Genomic DNA, 21,904 nt, shown 5'->3' on the forward strand with positions numbered 1-21,904 from the left:
AAGGATTTTCTGTCCATCAAGAACAAGGAAACAGGAAGACGAGAACACAAGCAGAAACGATATCTTCTAAGCAATCTCAGGGAGCTCTACCAAAATTTCAAGATTCAGTACCCGGATTCGAAAGTTGGGAAATCGTCATTCATGATGCTGCGGCCACGAGAATGCATCTCGCTAACCAGCAAGGGATACCACAACGTTTGCGTGTGCATTTACCATGAAAATGTGAAGCTGCTGTTCCATGCCATCAAGATTTCATCCATCAAGCCTTCAATTTCACAATTAGTCTGTGAAAGTGGAGGCAAGGATTGCTACTACAGACGATGTACAAAGTGTAAAGGATCTACAACAAACTTCAAAATAGCTTTAAGAGAAAACGAAGTCATCAGGAACAACACGTCAATTTCATACCGAAGATGGCTGACGACAGACGGAACTCAATACGTGACTGAGGAAAAAGAAACCGAAGACTTCTTGGACTTTGCAACTTCGGAACTGGAGAAGCTGTTGAAACATCACTACATCAGCAAAGCTCAGCATGAATTTCTTGTGGATCTTCGAAAGAATCTCAAGCCTGGTGAGCTCTTCATTTGGGGAGACTTTTCCGAAAACTACTCACCTGTAATCCAGAATGCTGTCCAGTCCGAATACTTCTCCCACAAACAGATCACTATTCACCCCTTCACAATCTACTGGGCCGTGAACGAAGTTGTATACAACATGAGCATATCTATTATCAGTGATTGCACCACTCATGACACAAATTCCTTCTACGCATTCCAGACTAAGCTCATACCAAGACTTGTTCGAGAGTTTGCTGCTGCCCAAATCAGAATTACCAAAATTCACTACGTTTCAGATGGATCTGCAGCTCAATACAAGAATCGCAAGAATTTCTGCAACTTATACCACCATCAGAACGACTTTGGAATTATAGCCGTATGGCACTATGGAGCAACTGCTCATATGAAGGGACCTCAAGATGCTCAAGGAGGAATTGCCAAACGTCGAGCAAGAATTGCATCTCTTCAAGGTATCAAAATTACAACCGCAGAAGAATTCTTCCTCTGGTGCAGTTCAAATATTGAGGGAATTGAATATATATTCGTCTCGGATTCCGAAGTTCAGAAGATTATTGAAGAAAAAGATTTGACAACCCGGTACGAGACCATCACAACCATTCCTGGAACTCAACAAGCTCACCGTGTTGAAATTGGATCGGGAAAAATTCACCTTTATGAAGTTTCTCGGGACACCACGGTGATGGCAACTAAAATAATGGAATCCGAAGTTGCTCAACCTCTGGTCATCATCGATGAATGTGCCGTCAGCGATTGGATTGCATGTGTCTACGAAAACCAGTGGTACGTGGCCATCATCGATGAAGTGGACCTTGCTGACCAAGAAGTAAAGGTGACTTTCTGGAAACAAAACACCTCAAAATTAAAACTTGGAACCTCTTATATTTCTGAAAACGCGTCCTGTTACATCAAAATTGGACAAATTCTCAAGAAGATCTTCCCATCAAGAGCATCAAGACGTGGAAGGACAATCAACATCTCACTGGAGGAGCAGGAAGAAGTAGACAGACTCTTTAGACAATTTCAGCGATGAATAAGGAAGTGGTGGCGAAGATGGACTTCGAATGGTGGTGTTGGTGACTGTTTCCCAAAGATATTTTTTAATAAAGTTATTTATTAAATCATATCATTAAATAGTTTTATAAACCTGTTGTAAAATAGGTTTATAAACCTATTTAATTCATTCAATTTTACGAAAATAAAATCTCTTGGTAATTTAGTCATGATCGCATATCGCAAATTAATTCATCAACTTGGCTTTCAATGACTTGTTTTTAATTGGTAAGAATGTTAGTTTAATTATCGCGCGATAATTAAATTAACATCACCTAAGGCGCAAAGGACCAGGGTCCGAGATTGCTGCTATCTCGCTGATGACTGGATTTTCCAGCAGGAATTATTTATAATCAAATAATTCTTGGACTAAGCATAGTCGAAACCCAAAATTACTGCATATTGTCTACTAAACATTATAATACGAATTTTTTGTAATCGCCGAAATTCATGATTTTTGGCATTTAGAAATTCAGATAAGTTTTTAATTTGGAGCGATTTGGATAAACAAAACTTGCTAATCTGAAAAATTGATAAGTGCCGTCATAAGCTCTATAGCGTCAATTTTCGAGTGGATATCACCATTATAAAATCAAAAAAGCTTAAGTTTTAAATTTGGGGCGATTTGGATAAACCAAACTTGCTTATCTGAAAAATTGATAAGTGCCGTGATAAGCCCTGTAGCGTCAATTTTCGAGTGGATATCACCATTATAAAATCGAAAAAGCTTAAGTTTTAAATTTGGGTCGATTTGGATAAACCAAACTTGCTTATCTGACAAATTGATAAGTGCCGTGATAAGCTCTGTAGCGTCAATTTTCGAGTGGATATCACCATTATAAAATCAAAAAAGCTTAAGTTTTAAATTTGGGGCGATTTGGATAAACCAAACTTGCTTATCTGAAAAATTGATAAGTCCAGTGATAAGCCCTGTAGCGTCAATTTCCGAGTGGATATCACCATTATAAATTCGAAAAAGCTCAAGTTTTAAATTTGGGGTGATTAGGTAATTAAAATATCACAAACTTAATTAAGTTGGGTGGTTGAAATCCATATCTCATTAGTGGCCAGAGTTTGTTACGGCTCTTGCAAAATAAGTCCCTCCCTCAGAAACTTTGACCCCAAATTTCTCGTGGTACCATCGATTCCCTTCGGGCAACAAAAGCTGAAAATGTAGCTCTTCCCAAGGAGAAAAATCTGGCATCGGGTTGTCCGAAGTAAATGGGTGGTACCATGCGTTTTTTAAGGATTTCTGTGTACGTAAAAAAACCGCCAATTTCTGAATTTTGAAACTCTTGATGCATTAAAATGTTCGTATTTCAAGGGGAAGTCAAATTGCAAATGCAAGTATAGGTCTAACTCTTATTCTACACGATGTACATTGACTTTCTCATTTTTCCGAACTTTGTTCCTTTATTTTTATAGGGGGTGTGGTTGCACAGAATTCAAAAAATGTTGTGGTACATTTGTCCTTGTACCCACAATTGCATTTACAATTAATTTTATTTGATTCAATGAAATCGATGCGAAAAGCTATGGAACGTATCCGTCATTTTATCTCAACTGCGGCTAGGTGACATTAGCTTGGACAATGTAAGACACGTGTGTAATTTAATCATAATCAAGTGCCAAGTTCAACTGGTAACACACAGACACACACCACTGCTCAATTCTTGGTTCTGATATTTATGAATCCTTAGTATCGTAAAATAGTTTAGGAAGATAAATCAAGGGGGCAGGATGCGTAAAAATCGTAAATGTAATAACGTGATCGGCGATGAGAAAATCTTACGACGCTTACAAAATCTCGTTACCGTCGTAAGTTATTTTACGATACGAAGAATACTAAACATACGACGAAATAATGAATACCCTCAGTTTTAGCCAAGCTACCTACATATGTACATACATAAATTTTTGTTGACCAAACTAAAAATGCGATGGTGTGAGGTGGTTATCGGCGATATCGACCGGACTAATTTTAAATTGTTCCAGCTCAGAAATAAGTGTACCCGTATTTTTGGGTTTTCTTGAATGGCATGTTTACGCCCCTGGCGGAATTTAAAAAAATTCAGCCAAAATAAGGATTTTTAAAAACGCTGTAACTTTTGAATTTTAACTCGAGTTCAAAAATTACGAGGGACCATTTTTATTTAGATGGCCTGACCATGAACGAGCAATAAATTTGGGGTACTTGCCATACTACTTTTCAGTGTAGTCCCCTACGAGGTCAACACTCTTGGTCCGTTAAATTTAAAATATTTCATCCCGATTTTATAACTAATTTTCGAAAAAAAGTCAAAACCGCTTATTTCACCTCATGTATCATCGAAATTTCCTTCCCCTGAGATTTTTTTTAAATGTCGAAATATTTACACAGGAGTTACCAGAGGCTAGGTGTGGACCGTAAGGGGGATGAAATAATTTTGACATTTTTTGGCTTAAAATGGCACCCTTCGAAAGTTTGGATTTTTTATTGAAAATTCGTCGTCAGTGTTTTCGTGAGCAACGCGATTTTTGTTCTCGTATTTTCTCTACAATGGTGAATGGCTTGGGTTAAAAATTCAAAATTGTGGTGGAATACGCACCAGGTTTGGCGGTTTTCAGAGCCGCAACGTCCAGTACCAGAAGTCCTTCTGAGTCTCAAAAACCGTAGTGATTACCAAAATAGCAATTTCAGCATCACTATTACTCCTATGTGAGTGGATGCTTCCACTGCTTACTTCTTGGCTTACTATCAGTGCCATAAAATTGAAGTTTGGATCATTGCCCAGTGAGTCAATGCAAAAAGAAGTCTAGTTTCCGTTTTGAAGGTCTAAATCTACGTTCCAAACCTGGGCTCAATTTTACCAATTTCGCAAGTGTCGCGGTTTTTGGTCACATCTGACGACCTCCTCGAGTCAACCGTGACAGTGAAATTTTAAGCTATGAAGTCTGAGATACATATGGGTATATCTTTCACACAAACTAAAAAAGTTTGGCAAAATGATCCTCCTTCAAGGTCAGGCCATCTAAATAAAAATGGTCCCTCGTATACCCAATTTTTGTTCAGGATTACTTCCCTGAAATTATAAACATTCATTTAAAAAAAATTAAAATTTGATGTTTTAATGCCATTTCTGATTTTTTTAAACGCTAAAGACGATAATTTTTTAATTTTTTTTAAATTTCAGGGAAGTAATTCTGAGCAAAAACTGGGTTTAATTTTTGAACTCGAGTCAAACTTCAAAAGTTACAGCGTTTTTAAAAAACCAGATTTTGGCTGATTTTTTTAAAATTTCCCCACGGGCGCAAACATGCCATCCATGAAAATGCATAAATAAGGGTACACTTATTAAGTGCTTCAAGCTACTTAATGCGAAGACCAGAGGGTATCCGTCCATAAGGACAAGTGTGGAGGTGTCCACAGGCCGGACCGTGGGACCGGCCGTACCAGGACCCGGTCATGACAGCACCATGACCAGATAATACACGCAAAATGGACATAAGTCAAATTTACTCGGGGTTAAGTAAAAAAAAAAAAAAAAAAGAATCGCACAACAGATTAGCCAAATTTATCCAACATTCTGCAAAATTTAGCCACCCGTAGGACAAATTTTAAACAACTTTGGGCACGTTTTACTTTTTGGTTTTACTAATCATCCTTGTTTTCCTCAACTTGAGTAAATCTTATTTGTTTTTATTTTGTGTATTTAAGAATCCGTCATGAAACCAAAATATAAATTAATATATCGAAATTGCTGAAACGCCAACACGCGTAAATTTCAGATTCAGAGCTTTCGTGGCAACGGCTTACAATTAGACATGAATCCTGACCTTAGCAAAAAAATCTGTTTTCGTTAAAATAATCGTACACTGTCATATAATAGTTAATTTGTTAGATACATGTCGCATTCAACTAGAAATTGTAAAGGTATATAAAACAATTATTTCAAAACAAAAATTTCGAATTTGCGTATTTTCTTGTAAATTCCGAAACCGGCGAAATCATGCGTATTCTGGAAACCTCAAAAATTAGAGTCCGCTCATTTCTGAACATGAACAATTTAAAGTTTGTCCAGCCAAAATCGGCGATAACCACCTCACACCTCCTCATTGTAACTTGTCACCTGTCCGTGACAATAAAAATATCCAAATGTCCGCACATACTATTTAAATTTGTGTACAAAGTTTTAAAGTTAAAGAATTACTGGATCATAATGTCTCAATAACAATTTTGTCATCATAGCATTAAATAAATGCATAGGTACATAAATATGTAGGTATATATGCTGTGCCTCAGTACATAAGGTATAGTATCTTGTATCTAACACACATACGTAAAATTTCGACCTATGGCACACCGGCCGGACTTTTAGAAATTCCACAGGCCGGACCAATTCTAGGATACCCACTGGCGAAGACTTTGTCCGTCTGTCCGTCCGTCTGTCGGTCAGCAGGATAACGGGAGAACGGATAGAGATAATCGAAATCGGTTTCAGACATTATACTTATGACCCGAGGGAGAGGATCCTATCCTATTTTGGGGGCAATCCGACCACACCCCCTTGGCGCCAGGGGGTGTGGTTGGGGCAAAATGAGATTTTCACAAAAGTTGAATATACACATAAAATATAGCAAAATTTTGTGCTTTCCCGTTGTGCGACAGCCCCTCCCACTCAGGGGGTGTGGTCGGGACAAAATGAGATTTTTTCAAAAATTTAATCTATGGATGAAATAGAGTGAAATTGAGGTTCCTGAGATGTGGTGGGAGTGGTTGGGGTGAAGTAGTCTGAAGCTACTTCCTTATGTGCGTTTAAGACGGTTTATTTCTGGGTGTGAACAATTTAAAATTAGTCCGGTCGATATCAGCGATAACCTCCTCATTATAAGTATTAACTTTAGACTGACTTTAATTTCAAGTTTAGAGACCGACTTACAATTATATATGTATGTATCACTTGTTGGACATGTGTACATATTATGTATTAACGTATTCATAGTTGAGAATTAGTTAAATAGCTCCAAGATTTCCAAATTTAAATTTTTACAGGAACTAGCAGAGAGCTTGGGCTTGATGTCGTTTGAGGCTTCTGCGCTAACTTCCTACAATGTCGAAGCCATTTTTAAGGCAATGATCGGACATATACTACAAAATCGATATTTACTTCGACAAGCGAGATTGGCTAATCAGCCTCGTCGTCTTCGAGTTCAAGATGAACCCGAACCTGAACCACCCCAAAGCAGACGCTGTTGCTGAAATTATTTGCACTCTAAACAATTTATGGATATGATTGCTACCGGCGGACGTACTATTTAATTATACCGCCTCGGTAATAGATATATGGATTATGCGTATTTTTAAAATTTTAAATAATTTTTCGAAGCAATAATAGACCGTTTTTAGAACAAGCGTATGGTACCGCCCTAGCAATCAGCCATTTCGAATTTTAGCGTGTTAACCCCAACACAATTAAATGCTTGCTATGTCAGTTTTAAAATAAAGTTTTATCAAAAGAGTGGATTACATTTATTTTATGGATTCTATGTAATTATGGTATTAGTATAGTATTATGTAAGTATGGTAACCCGACAAGAACATGCCGTGTGGTTTGTATGGGAAATGAATGGGTTTCGTGTGGGTGCGTGGATTTGACGTGGGCAAAGAAAATATGTGGGGTTTGGGCGAATTTTTCGTGTGGAAAATGCATGGGGCAAAGATAATTTGCACGCATAAATATTCTGAATACGCATCCGCGCAGAATTCTCGTGGGGATTTACAAGAAAATGCAAGACGAATTTGTCTCATTGTCACCCAAACAAAAGTTGCATGGGTAAGTTTTTGTGAATTTTGCCCCACAAGGAATCTGCGCATAATATGCATGCGATGTTGCTCCTTTCAACTTTCGTGAGACTCGTAGATACTCGGGCGAAATGACGTGGGGAAAATTAGCGGGAAGAGGTGGCCACGCATCTTTGTCCGTTATTTTTTCCCCACCACACACCAGTCAGATTTATTTAGCTCCAAGTTCTTCTTTCTTATTAAAAATTCGTACAAATTGTAGAAATGTTCTCAGTCGTAAAATTTTTAGGGGAAAATTCAGTTTCGACTGTTCCATCATCGTGGTTAAGCCGGAAAGGTTCAAAGTGCTTTTGGCCACCAGGACTACCAGCAACAGTGTCCAGGGCCATCAGTTCAAAAAAATCACCTGAATCATCTTGGACAGCTCACCCAATAAAGTTTTATAAGACAGCAGGTAAGTTTTTTAAAAAATATTTTTCACTTCCGACTCATGATTGATTTCGTAGTCTTCTTCCAATCAAGCGTAAAACTGACTGAACTAAAATGTGTCAATTTTTATTTACAGATAGTTTGTTAGCTGCCAAATCTCTCGAAAAAGAGGCTGAAAAAGCGGAAACGTTGGACACAACTGATCCTGAAGAGTTTTCAAACATTAAAAGAGCAGCTACTAAGACGTTACAGCCCCGTAGCAAGAAGGTCAAGAAATCGCGACCACCTCCACCAGAATCGTCGGACGATGACGAATCAGTTGAAGACGATGACGAAGAATTAGATTTGGTTGGATTTAATGGTCATGTATTTTCTCAAGCAGGTAGAAACCAAATTTTATTTTTTTTCGTATCGATAAATTTATTTATTCAAATTAAATAACTATATTTCTATGTATTTGTAGAAGTGCATGTCGCCCAGACTGACGAAAACTTAGGTGCGGCCACTTCTCTACAGGATGTTTCCGATGTATCAGATGCTCAAGAAATTGCAACAACTACGACCAGCCTTCCACACCATTTAGAGAACGAATCATTACAAAACTTGATCCACCCAAGACCTAGCTTGACTCCAGTCTCTAAGTTTACGTCGGACAAAACAAGACGGGTATTATTTTCTGATGTGCGTCCTAGACCAAAAGGTGATGGTCACAATAAATTGTAAAAGTTAACAGTTATTTTTGATACAATATTTGAATTACGGTAAAATAACTGTTTTACAGAAACTTTTGAGGAGCTGGTGCTACGATTGCTGACTGAGCTGAAGACTAATGTCGCAGAACTTCTACGTCGCTCGAAGGTAGTAAATCCGTCAAAGAAAGTTGTCGAAATTCCGTTCAGTTTACCATTCCGTGAACAACGTGAAATTGATGAGTTGGAATTATGGATTTTGGCCGACGAGAAAAACTCATTAGATTTGGTGCGAATAAATACTACTTAATATTTATTTATTATGCTGTCGCGTATTATATTTCAAGATAAAAATTTTCAATTTTTAACACTTAAATTTCAGATTGAATTTCTCTCTCAATGGGGTGGGGAAACATCAGCCAAGGTCACCCGCCGAATTTTATCAGAACTATTTGATTCAACTTTAGGACGACAGTTCAATTATACGGGAGGTGGAACATTGAATAAACGCTCTTTTTCTGCGTTGGAACTACACGATAAAGTTGTTGGTATATGATGAATCATTTAATCAAGCTTTTCATTTGTATTTGTTTAGTATGTATGCTAGAAAATACACTAATATTTTTTATTTATTTCTTAGCTGCAACAAGGCAATGCGAGGCTGCATACAATACTGAAATTGTGAAGATCGAGCGAGTTATTCAAAATTATTTTAGGGACACTCGCGACAAGAAAGGACCAGGCGCTCGGATTCGCTCTCGCAATGTATCAAAGAAAAAGAAGAGTGATACGGCAGGAGGTTCAGAAACTTCTGTCGCAGATGGAAATTCGAAGTGAATCTACCACAGACGAATCTATTAATGAAGAACATGTCTCTAGTTCTTCCGATCTTAATGTAAATAGTTAAGAATGCCAGAAATCCTCTTTATATTTAGATAGTAATGTTAGACATCAAATTAGCGATATTGATGAGCCGATTTTGACTAGTAAGTTAGCAAGGTGGGCAGTACAGTATAATATTACTCATACTGCCACCTCCTCTTTGCTTAAAATTTTAAACCCGTATGTTGATTGTGAGCTCCCAAAATCCTCAAAAACTCTTCTATCTACTCCTAGGCGTATTTTAGTTAATCCTTTGGGGGATGGAAAGTTTGTTTATTTTGGTATTTTAGATTTTCTTAAGAATGAAATATCTAATGGGCTGGCAGAGTCCCAAATTCCTTTGGTAGTTAACTGGGCTAATAATTTTAATACTATTACTAAAAAACTCCTTACAATAAGTACTTCAACTGACGGTATTCCAATTGTTAAAAGTAGTAGCCGCCAAATGTGGCCAATACTAATTAGATTAGACCAGTCAAAATGTAAAGAGCCTAAAATGGTTGCACTTTATAGTGGGGAAAGTAAACCGTCTGACGTACAGGAATTTTTTAAACAATTTTTAGAAGAAGTTAAAATTTTACAAAATGATGGATTTACGGTAGATAGTGTTACTTATTTTCTTCGAATTAGTTGCGTGATTGCTGACGCTCCAGCCCGTAGTATGATCAAAGTAATTAAGGGGCACACGGGATATCATGGGTGCGAGCGTTGTGAAGAAGAAGGAGATTACTACCAAAACAGACTGGTTTTTGTAAATTCCAACTCCCCGTTACGGAATGATATAGGATTTCGGTCAAAATGTGATCCTGATCATCACGTTGGGGATTCGCCGCTTTTGTCTGTAAACATAGGTTTAGTGTCTAACATAGTGCTTGATTATATGCATCTAATTTGTCTAGGAGTGATGCGTAAATTATTGTACACTTGGGAATCTGGTCCTCTTGTTACTCGACTTCAAAGTAGAATCTTTAATAACATTTCTTCTTACTTAGTAAATATTTCTAAATTGGTTCCTTCCGAGTTTGCCCGTAAACCCCGATCATTTAAGGATTTACACCGTTTCAAAGCTACAGAATTCCGTCAGTTTCTGTTGTATGTAGGTCCTGTAGCTTTGAAAGGTAATTTACCTGCTAATCTCTACAAACACTTTCTTTTGCTACATTCTGCAACATTTATACTATTGTCTAGTAAAGCTCATATTGTGGAATTTAATAGCATAGCTAAATTAATGTTAAGAAAGTTTGTTGACAAAAGCAATGATTTGTATGGCAGCACATTTATGAGCTATAATGTTCACTCCTTACTCCATGTGGCAGATGATAGTATTTATTACGGAAATCTAGATAATGTCAGCGCATTTCCATTTGAAAATTTTTTAGGGCAAATGAAAAGGATGATTCGTGGAAACGGGTATGAAATTGAGCAGGTTGCTAAACGCGCACACGAAAAAGAGAATTGCTTGGGAATCAGGTCAGAATGCGTTAACTCTAAATTTATGACCAAGAAAATGATAGTAAAAATATACACTAAAGATAATATTATAGTATCGTCTTATCGACGTGATTGCTATTTTTTACTTTCTACAGGAGAAATAATTCAAGTTATTCAAATTTTATCACAAAACTTAGTTAGTTGCAGGACTTTGATTTCCAAAAAATTGGTGAAATATTATCCCATTGTTAGTTCAAGTCTAGCTATATATGAAATTAATTTAAGTAATTTTAGAGGATTAAAAACTATAAACGTTAACAATATTATTTCCAAATACGTTGTATTACCGTTTAGTATTGATAATCCTAATGTTTGTATTTGTATTCCAATGGTGCAAATGGATTTGAAATAAATTTTTGTTTGCAATTTGAAACTTTGTACAACTTATTATGCATGAAGTAGTGTGTGGGAACAGAGTGGGAAAAGAGGGGGTGTCCCTCGCGAAAACTGCGCAGTTGTTGCATAAAATATACACGAGTACTAAGTGGGATCGGAATGGGGAAGACGTGGGCACCCCACGCGGGACACCCCAGTCGAATTTGCGCTGGACGAATTTTCATTTGTAGCGTATTTTCTTTGGTCATTTCCCGCGTGGGAACGGCGTGAAATCATGATTTGGTTCTTGTCGGGAATAGTACAAGCAGAGTATTTATTAAGAGCAGAGACCATGGCTGTACCCCTCCCACTGATAGCAGTAATTCGAGCAGCAAATTCCCCAACTTCCGTCAGATTGACACATCGCTCCATAACCGAGGCAACGCGTCTCACCTTTTCCCAAAATAACTTGTGGAGCACCCTACACAAAAAAAATCGTTTAATTTTTTCCTTACGAAAACAAAGTAAAAAATTTAGTAGAGAAAAAACGCTTACCACCACTCCGACAGAATCTGGCAAATCCGCGGCGGCCGCAAAAGACGGTTTGACAACGTTAAGCAGGACAATGACAAGGACGGCAGCGGCGAAGAGGTTAAGTTTGGAGGAAGACATGGTAAATGGAAATTTCGGAGGATTTTCAAGTTTTTGTGTTTTTGTTACTCAATTTTGCTGGCTATGTCAAATTCAATTTGTATACTGACTGAATGCTTCCACTCCCTTTTTATATAAATCCTGGCTCGTGGCGTCACGGTCATATCCGTGTTTTCGCGAGAATTGTTGTTCTCATAAATTAATTGTTTGTTAATTTAGCAAGGATTTGTCAGAAAAACAAATCGACTTAAATTGACACCTTCCTGATTGCAGCGATTTTTGCTTACTTACACCAACCTTTGTTCCCAACAAATACTCCGTACAGATCCTTCTGCAATGCAATAAACTAATACACACGCAGTTGTGCATAGATAAGCCAAGTCCAGCCTCCGTCTCGTGTCGCAGTGTTTGCAAATGCATTATCATCAAACATTGATAATCATGTTTCGTCTGAAAACTGGACAGACAGATTGCATGCAATTAAACAAAGACCGTTTTGATATCGTCTCGATTTTTTCAGAATTCAAGCATCGCATATTCCAGAACAACAACAACAGTTCTTCGCCAATAACAAGTTCCAAAAATTAAAACCTGTCAACAAAATGTATACTTGATACGAAAACTTAATTGACTTTCAAATACTGGACGAGTATAAATACGTGGAGCTTTTGGTAACACAAAATCATACTTACATTTGCCACACACAAAGCAACTTAATATCTTTTAAGTTTCTCCAAACTTACTAAAAAATACATTAGCAAGATGGGATTTTACTCAAACTCCGTAGCGAAGGCGGTCACGGTTCTCATCGTTATTTTCGCCTTACTTTGCGTTGCACAGGTACAAATTTTAGAAATATTTATTATTTTATCTTAAATGTATATTTTTTGTAACTATTTATTAATTTCAGGCTTGCATTCCATCCGGGCAGCCGTGTAGGGCGGACGGTGGTTGGGGGAACTGTTGCAGTAATTATTGTGTCCAGGAAGCTCACCTTCCTTACGGCCATTGCCGCTAATTTTTAGTTGCATAAGAAGAATTTTTGTCCAGTCAATTGATAAGTGAAACAAAATATAAGATACATAAATAATAAAGCTTAAAGATATATTTCTATTAAAAGCCGCAATTATGTAAACATTGAAATCACACAACCAGCAGTATAGATAAAAAAATGCATTTGCTGCAAATTTTTTTTCATTGTGATATCAGTGTCAAATTATTATGTATTCACATACATATTTACACATATATTTAGAATGATACTTGTAAAGTAATTGATTGGCCAGACATATCTGTGACGCATAAATATGTGTAAAAACTCGATACCGTTTTTGATAATTAGAAATGGTGAGACTTTAGTGGTACCGATTCACTGTGTGTGGTCAAATAAATTCTTGTTAGACTGTGTCTAACTTTTACCTGAGACAAGTTTTCTAAAATAACGAGTTAGAATCTTGATCGGATAGATTCAATCGCCGTTCGAAAATTAGCGTTCGGCAGAATGGATGTTTTCATAAGTAACTTAATTGCTTTTAATATTTACAACGATTTATGTATCAGAAAATCGAATTGACACAAGCCTGATTACAAGGATTTCTGCTTACACGACCTTTGTCCCTCACAAATGCTTATGTGGTGTAATAAACTATGAAATAATGCTTTTAAAATTGGAGGATCTTCTCAAACGCTTGAACAAATCTGGAACGAGGATTGAAATCTAAGTTTCCATCGTCGTAACAAATATCGTTTTTAGCGAGGTGTTCAATTCTGGCCCATCTAAGGTTTCGAGTTTCATCCAGAATTTTACGCTGATTATGTCCAATCTCCGCATCGGGAGTATCCTGGTAAAATTAATTATTGAAAATTTTAAAATGAATTTTATCACAGCGCATATTAATTTGAAAAGTTATGCATACACTCACCACTTTTTCGGCACTTTTCCTGTGCACTTGGTACAATAATATTGCGTGGACAAGTTTCCAAAAGTTAAATTCGGGCCAGGTTTCCGGTATGAAGTGAATATAAGCCTGGCTTGTTTCCCACATCATAAAGTCTGAGAATCGGAAATTGCCTCCAGGTCGAATGAGTATGTCGACCGGGCTCATGTCGACGAGATGTAGGGCCTGCGTGATAAAGCATTCATTGCATTCGGAGGGACGAAGATTGAGGCAATCCTTGGTGACCGGGAAGGCATTTAGACTCCGTAAAATTGCCTGACGCCCTAAATTCAGATTTTGACGCGTAAGGATTTTTGTGGCAAATTTAATGGTTGAATTGTTATCAAAGATTTTGGTCATAAGGTAAAATATTTAGTAAGATATAAATCCCATAGTCACAGTTGGTGAACATGATAAACTTTTCCAAAGTTTAAAGTCCTTTAATACACTTCGAAATCTGGTACAGTCACGCATACATTGATTTCTCGGTATTGAAGTAGTTACAGGTTGGCATTAAAAATTATACAGGTTTGCTGCTGATATGGCAAAACTTTAATACCGAGCTCCATATGTAGTACTACACGGTCTCACTAATCAATGCCACTTTGGTATAGTCATAGGTATATGAACACCGCTTGATATAACTTTAATACGAGGTCTCTAAGAGTGCAGTTTGAAATCTTGTCAAAATATTTGAGAACATTTCAACAATTAAAAGAGGTACCACGTTTATACTATATGCAAACATCGAACTTACCTGTATACGCCAAAGCAATATTGAATCGATACGGTTTGAAATGTCTCGTCTTGACTATCAGGCGAGCGATGCGATGTTTGAGTTTCTCTGAAAGGAGATCTTCCCAATTTTCAATGACTTGGATGCAAGTGTCCGTATTATTTCCGGCATCTCTAGAACAGATTTCGGAAATATTTTCACAAATGCGGAACAAAAATAAATCCTGCAACGTACGCTTGTTGCATGAAGTCGGTACACATTAGGAAAATAAGTCGCATCAAGTTATCCACTTCTTCGTGGGACCGTTTAAAATTTTCGATCGAGAAGAGGTACACGGTTATCTCTTTGATGTGAAGTGTTCGCTGCCACTGTTGCAAATTAGAGAGTTGGGCGATCCTAAAATATTTGTAAGTGTGCAACTACCTAGTTTTAGAATGAGCTACTTAGTTTGTAATCTTTAGTATTCTTAAAAACTTGAGGCTTCCATAACCTGAATTATGTACCCGAGCTGCCAGATAGGCGTTGATTGGGTACCTGCACCTCTTACAATGCGATGGTGTGAAGTGTAACCCTCCGATTTGGCTTAAATTTTAAAATTAGGTGGTCCAAGCCAATACAACTAACGTTTCTTCAGGCAGTTTGTGCGATGGTGAGAGTTACTCAAAATATTTGAGGTCAAAGTTCAAAAAACGGCCGACTTTTTTCAGGCGGAGTGAGAAAACTCCACTTCCAGTCTCTTCCCCTCGCTTTGATTTGCAGGTGTCTCGCTCACGCATACGCCTTCATGCACAAGCACAGGCTTTGATGCAAAATAATAAAAAATAAAAATTATTAACTACAGCTTAAAAAGCAATTAATACGCATTCTACATAATTTAATTCATAATTAAATAAGTGCGATTTTTACTTATTTCTAGTACAAATTTACATAAAGTTAATTTATAAATTCGCCAACGGCAAATAAACATGGAAAAACGTAACTTGCTTTCCATTTCGAACGCGTTGGTTATTCCAATTAATTTGTATTTTAAGTGCTCCTGTGTTTGTTCCAATGATTCGATATTGTTGGTACTCGAGCGGATTATGGGGTGATGACGAAAAGCCCGAGTTTAAAAATGTAAACGACGTTTGTTTTAGAGAAAAAAATATTAGTTGCGACCTGAATTGTGGCAATCCCACATTCATCAAATTCAGCTGGTGCAGTTTATCGTATTGTTTTGTGGACTTTTATGAAAATAATCATATGGTCACATGTACAATGAATAATTAATATTTTTCTACAAAAAAAATTAAATTTAAAATTGTTGAAATGAATTATTTTTCGGAGTGAAAATCAAAGCGAAGGGAAGAGACTGGAAGTGGAGTTTTCTCACTCCGCCTGAAAAAAGTCGCCCGTTTTTTGAACTTTGACCTCAAATATTTTGAGTAACTCTCACCATCGCACAAACTGCCTGAAGAAACGTTAGTTGTATTGACTTGGACCACCTAATTTTAAAATTTAAGCCAAATCGGAGGGTTACACTTCACACCATCGCATTGTTAGTGCCGAAACAGCAACGAAATGGGACAGGATCATGTATTGATCGGGCGTTGATGACCTGTAACGAATGAACGAGGTTCGATCTTCGTTCAACGAAATTTAGTTGCCTAATCAATACCTTGTTAACAGCATTGTCTAAATGCCGGTTATTTGTTGCACAGTACTTAACGAAATTTCGGCATTGAAATAATGATAATGTGTAAAGTATTACAAATCTCGTATCCAAAAATCAAAATTATTTATTATAATGAATGTCGAACAAGAATCGATTCATATTTTATATGTACATAATTATAATATATATTTGCAATAAACATAACTAAGTATGATTGATTTCATATGAATTACACAATGAAACGAAAAAATATTTCTTTTTACAAGGAAGAAGAATACACTTCCTTGAAAGAATTGTGGGGTCTAATTTTTGTAAAATTCCCAGTTTGTGTGCGTACCCTATCCCTAATTGTTTGCAATAAATAGGATAAGATTTTGGTTGTGTTTCGTTGGAAAAAAATCGACACATATACTCATTGGCATGTTTCTCAACGACACAAATTTTTCCATCTTGCGTGATAAAACAATTATTTCCAAGTTTTGCAGATGGGGTTAGAGAGGAATTTACTTTTTGGGCAGAAAATTTAGGGGGGACTGAATCTATTTCTGATAGCCGTCGAACCACTTGAGCTAACGGTGCATTTTTGGAACGTAGCATACGCTTTATTATTTGCATAAAATTTTCGAATGGAAATGCACTAAAATTGTCAAGGGCCCCATGAAGTTGTACATCGTCAGCTAAATGAGTTAAGGAATGTACATTAAAAACTACAAATTCTTTGTAATATAATTGGGGAATTTTCTCCACAAATTCGTTAGCCAGGCTGCTTGCCATATCTATTAACTCGCGATTTTTGGTAAAATCTGAGGCTAAAATATAAATTGATGTGTGAAGCAATAAAAAATGGTGATATTTTTCAGTGGTAAGCACGTCTTTTAGACACATTGGTCCTAAATAAAGTAAAAAATTTCTAAATTCGGTAGCTTTCCAGTGCTTGACCTCTGATAAAGGTCTAGGTTTACGCGAAAAGTGAGACGGAATTCGATTGCGGAACAGTATTAGTCTATCGGAAATAATCCGAATTTGTTTTTGTGACAATCTGTGAGGAATTTGACCTTCACACCATAAAATTAAAAGCTTCTTCATTACCCCGAGACAACATAAATGCATATAATCAAGTGGGATTTGACTAATCATTTTAATCCCAACCTTGACAAATGGAGAGATCGTATTTACCTCATGATGGTGTATATGTATTTTATTTTTAAAAGTTTCCTCGGTATGAAAAGGGTAACTTTGTCCAACAGGGTAAATAACCCTACCCGAAAATTCTCCCTTGCAATAGCATCTTTCACAAGAATAGTATCCATTGTGACTCTTAATTTGTTTTAAAAATGCACGTGCAGGCGCATCTGCTATAATTGCTTTTAAGACAAATTTAATATTTTTATCATTAACCTGAATTCCTTTTTTGTCCAGAATTTCGATTTCATTTACCAAGGGGCCAAGAAAATCATCAATTGATTGAGGTTTTTTATACCCACAAAATAAGCTAACTATAAAAATATGACCATCCCAAACATGTCCATTTAATTTACACAGAATTGGCCAAAATTGCAAATTTGAACTTTTACTAACAGGTATGCCATCTATTCCAAGGCTAACTTCCACTTCCTTACTACATTTTTGTCCAAATTGTTTATAATTTAAGATTCTTGCTAACCCTTTCTCTAAACCAAAGTGATAAAATTGGCCTCCTTCGACATCTTGTAACCGAACCTCTCGCTGAGTTTGTAATAATGTTCTCGGATCAATTGGGAAGCCATAAGTAGGTAACCATTTGCGACATATTTCTAATAAATCTTTTAAGGCAGCGTGAGTAACATTGTGGTTTACTGCCCAGTTTCTAAGAGACGATACGTGGTTAAGGTTGGAAATCATACAAGTATCATTGTGTAATTCATAATTACTTTCATCATCATCACTACTAGTACGACTGTATTCAATTTGAGATGAATTTACAATATTTTCATTTTGATAAGGTTCAACACAACTAAGACTATTATTTCTTACAAATGGGGTTGTTTCGAAAATGTTTGAAGATTGTGGCAAATTTGTAGTTGCACGTACGGTTCTAATCTGATTCAGCATTTGACTCAGCCGCCTCTGCACCCGTCCGTGCTTGGTTGACCTCGGTGCCTGCATTTTTCGCCTTCGTACGCTTTTGTTTCCCTTCCTCTCCCCTGTTAACTGAGTCCCGAAGCCACTTAGCAATGAATGAATCCAATCGGCTTTCAACTAAATCCAGCTTTATTTTTTCGGAGAGAACATTCCCATCCTTGTAGTAGAACTGGCGAACGGAATCTGTAAATTACACCAAATAAATGAACAAATTAATTTTGATATCTCGCTTTTATATTTCTCGAGACATTTACATAGTAATAAGGAATTCGAATTTTACCTTTAACTAATTTACAGCACAGAGTTCCACCAAATGCCGCTTTGTTAGAGGAATCTGTGAACCTCAAAATTAGTGCAAACTCATGTTTGATGACTGCCTTTAATGTATTGTTGACGGCAAGCGTCACCGAATCCCCTCCTAGTCGCGAGAAGAATGCAACCTTTAAAATATATGTACATATGATAAGCAATTAGGACATCATCACTGGTGCATAAAATTGCATAATAAAGTAAATTTATTAAAAACCACCTCAAGATTAAATACAGCGTTGTCGGCAGAAAGGATCTCGTTCACTTCCTGTAATTGCTCCTGGTTCTTAATTGGCCAAACGATATTACTTGACCGTAATTGTGAAGAAGTACTGAGAGACCGCAATATAATCGTTTTCAGGTCCTTGATGTCTTCTTGTAAAATCAGTTGATTTTGGAGAGAAGTCACCTGAAACGCTGAATTTAAAAGCTGAAATTAATTGCAATATCAACTTATACCATGACTTGCGTATAAAATAGAAATTATTAGATACCCCGAAATTCCTCAATTAAAGTGGAGAGGCGCTCATCATAATTAATTGTGATAGGAATTGGTTCAATTGCTTGGTTCGTGGCATTTATTTCTTCGATTCCTAATATAATTGAAATAATTGCTTAAATATTTCTTTTAATTTGCAAAAGACTAAAAAGAATTCATATAAATACCTTCAACATTCACTTGTCCCGTGGATTGTGAAGATCCAGCACCAATTTCAATGTCGCTGCTATCAACATAACTTGGCTTTAAATGCTTCTTGGCTTTAGTATTAGCACGATCAAAACTATCTGCAAAAAAATAATTACATAATTATTGTGTATTACAAAAGTATTTATGAATAAGTCTTACCAGAGCTTGTCTTGACTACGATCTCCCAACTCTTCCATAAAGGGTCCGGTCCTGAGTCAGGGTCTTCTTGAATTTTTTTAAAACCTCTAGGTCTGTTTGATGGAAATGTACACTTTTTGTTGTCTTCTGAAAGCCAAGTTTTTGGAACAACCTCAATAGTCTGGTCAGCAATAAACTCGACGACACAAAATTGCTTTAAAATTTTGTTAGACATGACGAAATAAATGTATCCCAATGACAATTTGATTTTATGTGATGCACAGACAAAATATGAAAGCAAAAAGTGGCGGTGGCGTCTCACATACAGTCAATGCTGAGATAGTGTTGATGTGGTGAAGATAATGAGCACCGATCCGGCATTGATTTTTCCGTACCCACAAGGTGCTTGTCAAGGAATTATTTATCAACGCCAATATTGTGTTACTAAATCTGCAAGTTTCGAGCAACGAAATTTCAGCGTTGATTAAGAAGCCAAAACAAGCTACCAAAATGGTACTGAGTGTGAACGATGTTTATCTCTAATGAAATGTCAATACCTGACCAATATTATATCGTCATTTACATCTAAACGTTAAATATTTGGTATGCACACGCTACCAAATAAACATTTAAATTTTGGTGTCGATTCTTAATTAGCAAATCGTTGCGTGCATCATTACGAAATCCTCACCTCTGTCAGCTCGGGTATGTCTTTGTATTAAGTAATCCATACTTACCCAATCTTGTGTCCATCTGCCACAGACCACCCATGGCTTCTGGCGTAACGTCGATTTTTACATAAATAAAATCGATTAGCTTTACAAACATTTTCTTGCTATACAAAAGCTATGTATGTATCTAGGTGGGATTTCTTCCACTGTATGTAAATACTTGTCAATAAGTATTTAGACTAGCCTAACATTTTTAGATTAGCCAACGACATCATCCAGTTATTTTTATCCCATTACACCCATTGGCATAACGTGACACCAAAGTGTCCCGAGATTTTTTTCGACTATGCTAAAAATTTCCCGGAAAAATCGTTGATCGATTTTCCAACCTAAAAACTCTTACTCCAATAGCATATAAGTAAATTTAAATTAATGTCAATTATTTCACCCGTCAAGAATGATAGCCACGTGGTCAGGGATTTTTCCCACTTGAATGATAGAAGCTGCTAATATTTCCAGGACAGACATTTCACAGTTTTATTGTATTAATTTTAATGATTGGAAGAAACTTTGTGTTATCTTTGCTGTGTGTTTAGATACACTGACAATTTTATAAGACAATTCGGGGTAATTTATATTCTTTACGAAAGTCAATGTCAATATTAAGGTAGTATGTAAGTACATAATCCAAAGTAAGGAATTCCAGCGAAAGCATAAGTTAGTATTTTCATTTATCTGAAATGGATTATCTATCAACCTATATAAGTCTTAAATACTTTGTAAGTTTTATGGCACTAAATTATCTTCACATTGTTAGGTAAGGGTTTCTTGTAAAAGTCAAAGTTAATAAATTTATCTATGTTGATAAATATGTACATGCATATTTATGATCCAATCTAGAAATACCGGCACGGCAATGAAGTTCTACAGCATATGCTCTCAGACATACATAGATGAAACTAGTGTAAAATCGATCCCAAATTTAATTAATACCAAATTGGCAAAGGACAACATTTGTAAATGCTCACGTTTGGCGGACACATTGTATCCGAAGGAGAAAAAAATGAAGCCCGAAGTTACCCAAGTTTATACTTTCCAAATTAAGTTACTGCGTTTTATCCTCCGTGGATACAGATACATATCTCTGACAAACTTAACCACTGGTAAATGTCATCGTTTTAAAATTTCCTATTGATTAAATTTGAGATCGATTGAGGCTAATTAGGTCAAAATTGGGGAACATAGACTTGAAGACCTCCAGCCTTAGTAGATGATCAAAATACTGCGAAATTGACTAATATCTTCCAGCCAACATATTTGTTTGTTTTTAGAAAATATCCCATTCCGTTCATGATCAGAAAAGTTGGCGACGTATAACGGTGCAAGATTTTTTACAAATTCATTCACAGCTTGAGAAGAAACGTTCTAATTAATCCAGTTCCAGTATTCACAGATTGTGCCATATATACAAGAATTTCATACTTCGGAATTTTCTCTGTGAGGTACCATGTATTATACTGGACTAATTAAGTACCTTACATTGTTTACTATATTCCATGACCTACTGGTTACTTTCCAGAGTTTAGGTAGCAGAGCCCTAGCTTATGTATTAATATTTGTAATATGATGACTCATCTATTGATGAGTAAAAGAATATGTATGTACATTTTGCCATCCTGGTCTGGAAAATGTGCTAACCTACCATAGCACCGCGTGTTATGAGCTTGTTGCAACAGACAAAAAGGAGCGAGGGGTAACAAATTCATTGTCAATTTCAAAA

The 21,904-nt window shown here is 36.5% G+C and overlaps 1 protein-coding gene and 1 pseudogene across 1 annotated transcript; both read right to left on the bottom strand.

The window, feature by feature from the left end:
* Nucleotides 1-13,108: 13,108 nt before the first annotated feature.
* Nucleotides 13,109-17,507, bottom strand: LOC110849903 (annotated as a pseudogene).
* LOC118435822 lies at nucleotides 17,281-19,937 on the bottom strand. The gene is made up of 6 exons (XM_035852264.1): nucleotides 19,475-19,937; nucleotides 19,294-19,413; nucleotides 19,122-19,220; nucleotides 18,848-19,044; nucleotides 18,599-18,758; nucleotides 17,281-18,501 (listed from the first exon to the last, which is right to left on the bottom strand). Exons 1-6 carry the CDS (start codon nucleotides 19,686-19,688, stop codon nucleotides 18,272-18,274), a joined length of 1,020 nt encoding a protein of 339 aa, XP_035708157.1. The 5' UTR covers nucleotides 19,689-19,937; the 3' UTR covers nucleotides 17,281-18,271.
* Nucleotides 19,938-21,904: the final 1,967 nt, after the last annotated feature.

Source organism: Folsomia candida, unplaced genomic scaffold (genome assembly GCF_002217175.1).
Source record: "Folsomia candida strain VU population unplaced genomic scaffold, ASM221717v1 Fcan01_Sc005, whole genome shotgun sequence".
Classification (NCBI taxonomy): Eukaryota; Metazoa; Arthropoda; class Collembola; order Entomobryomorpha; family Isotomidae; genus Folsomia; species Folsomia candida.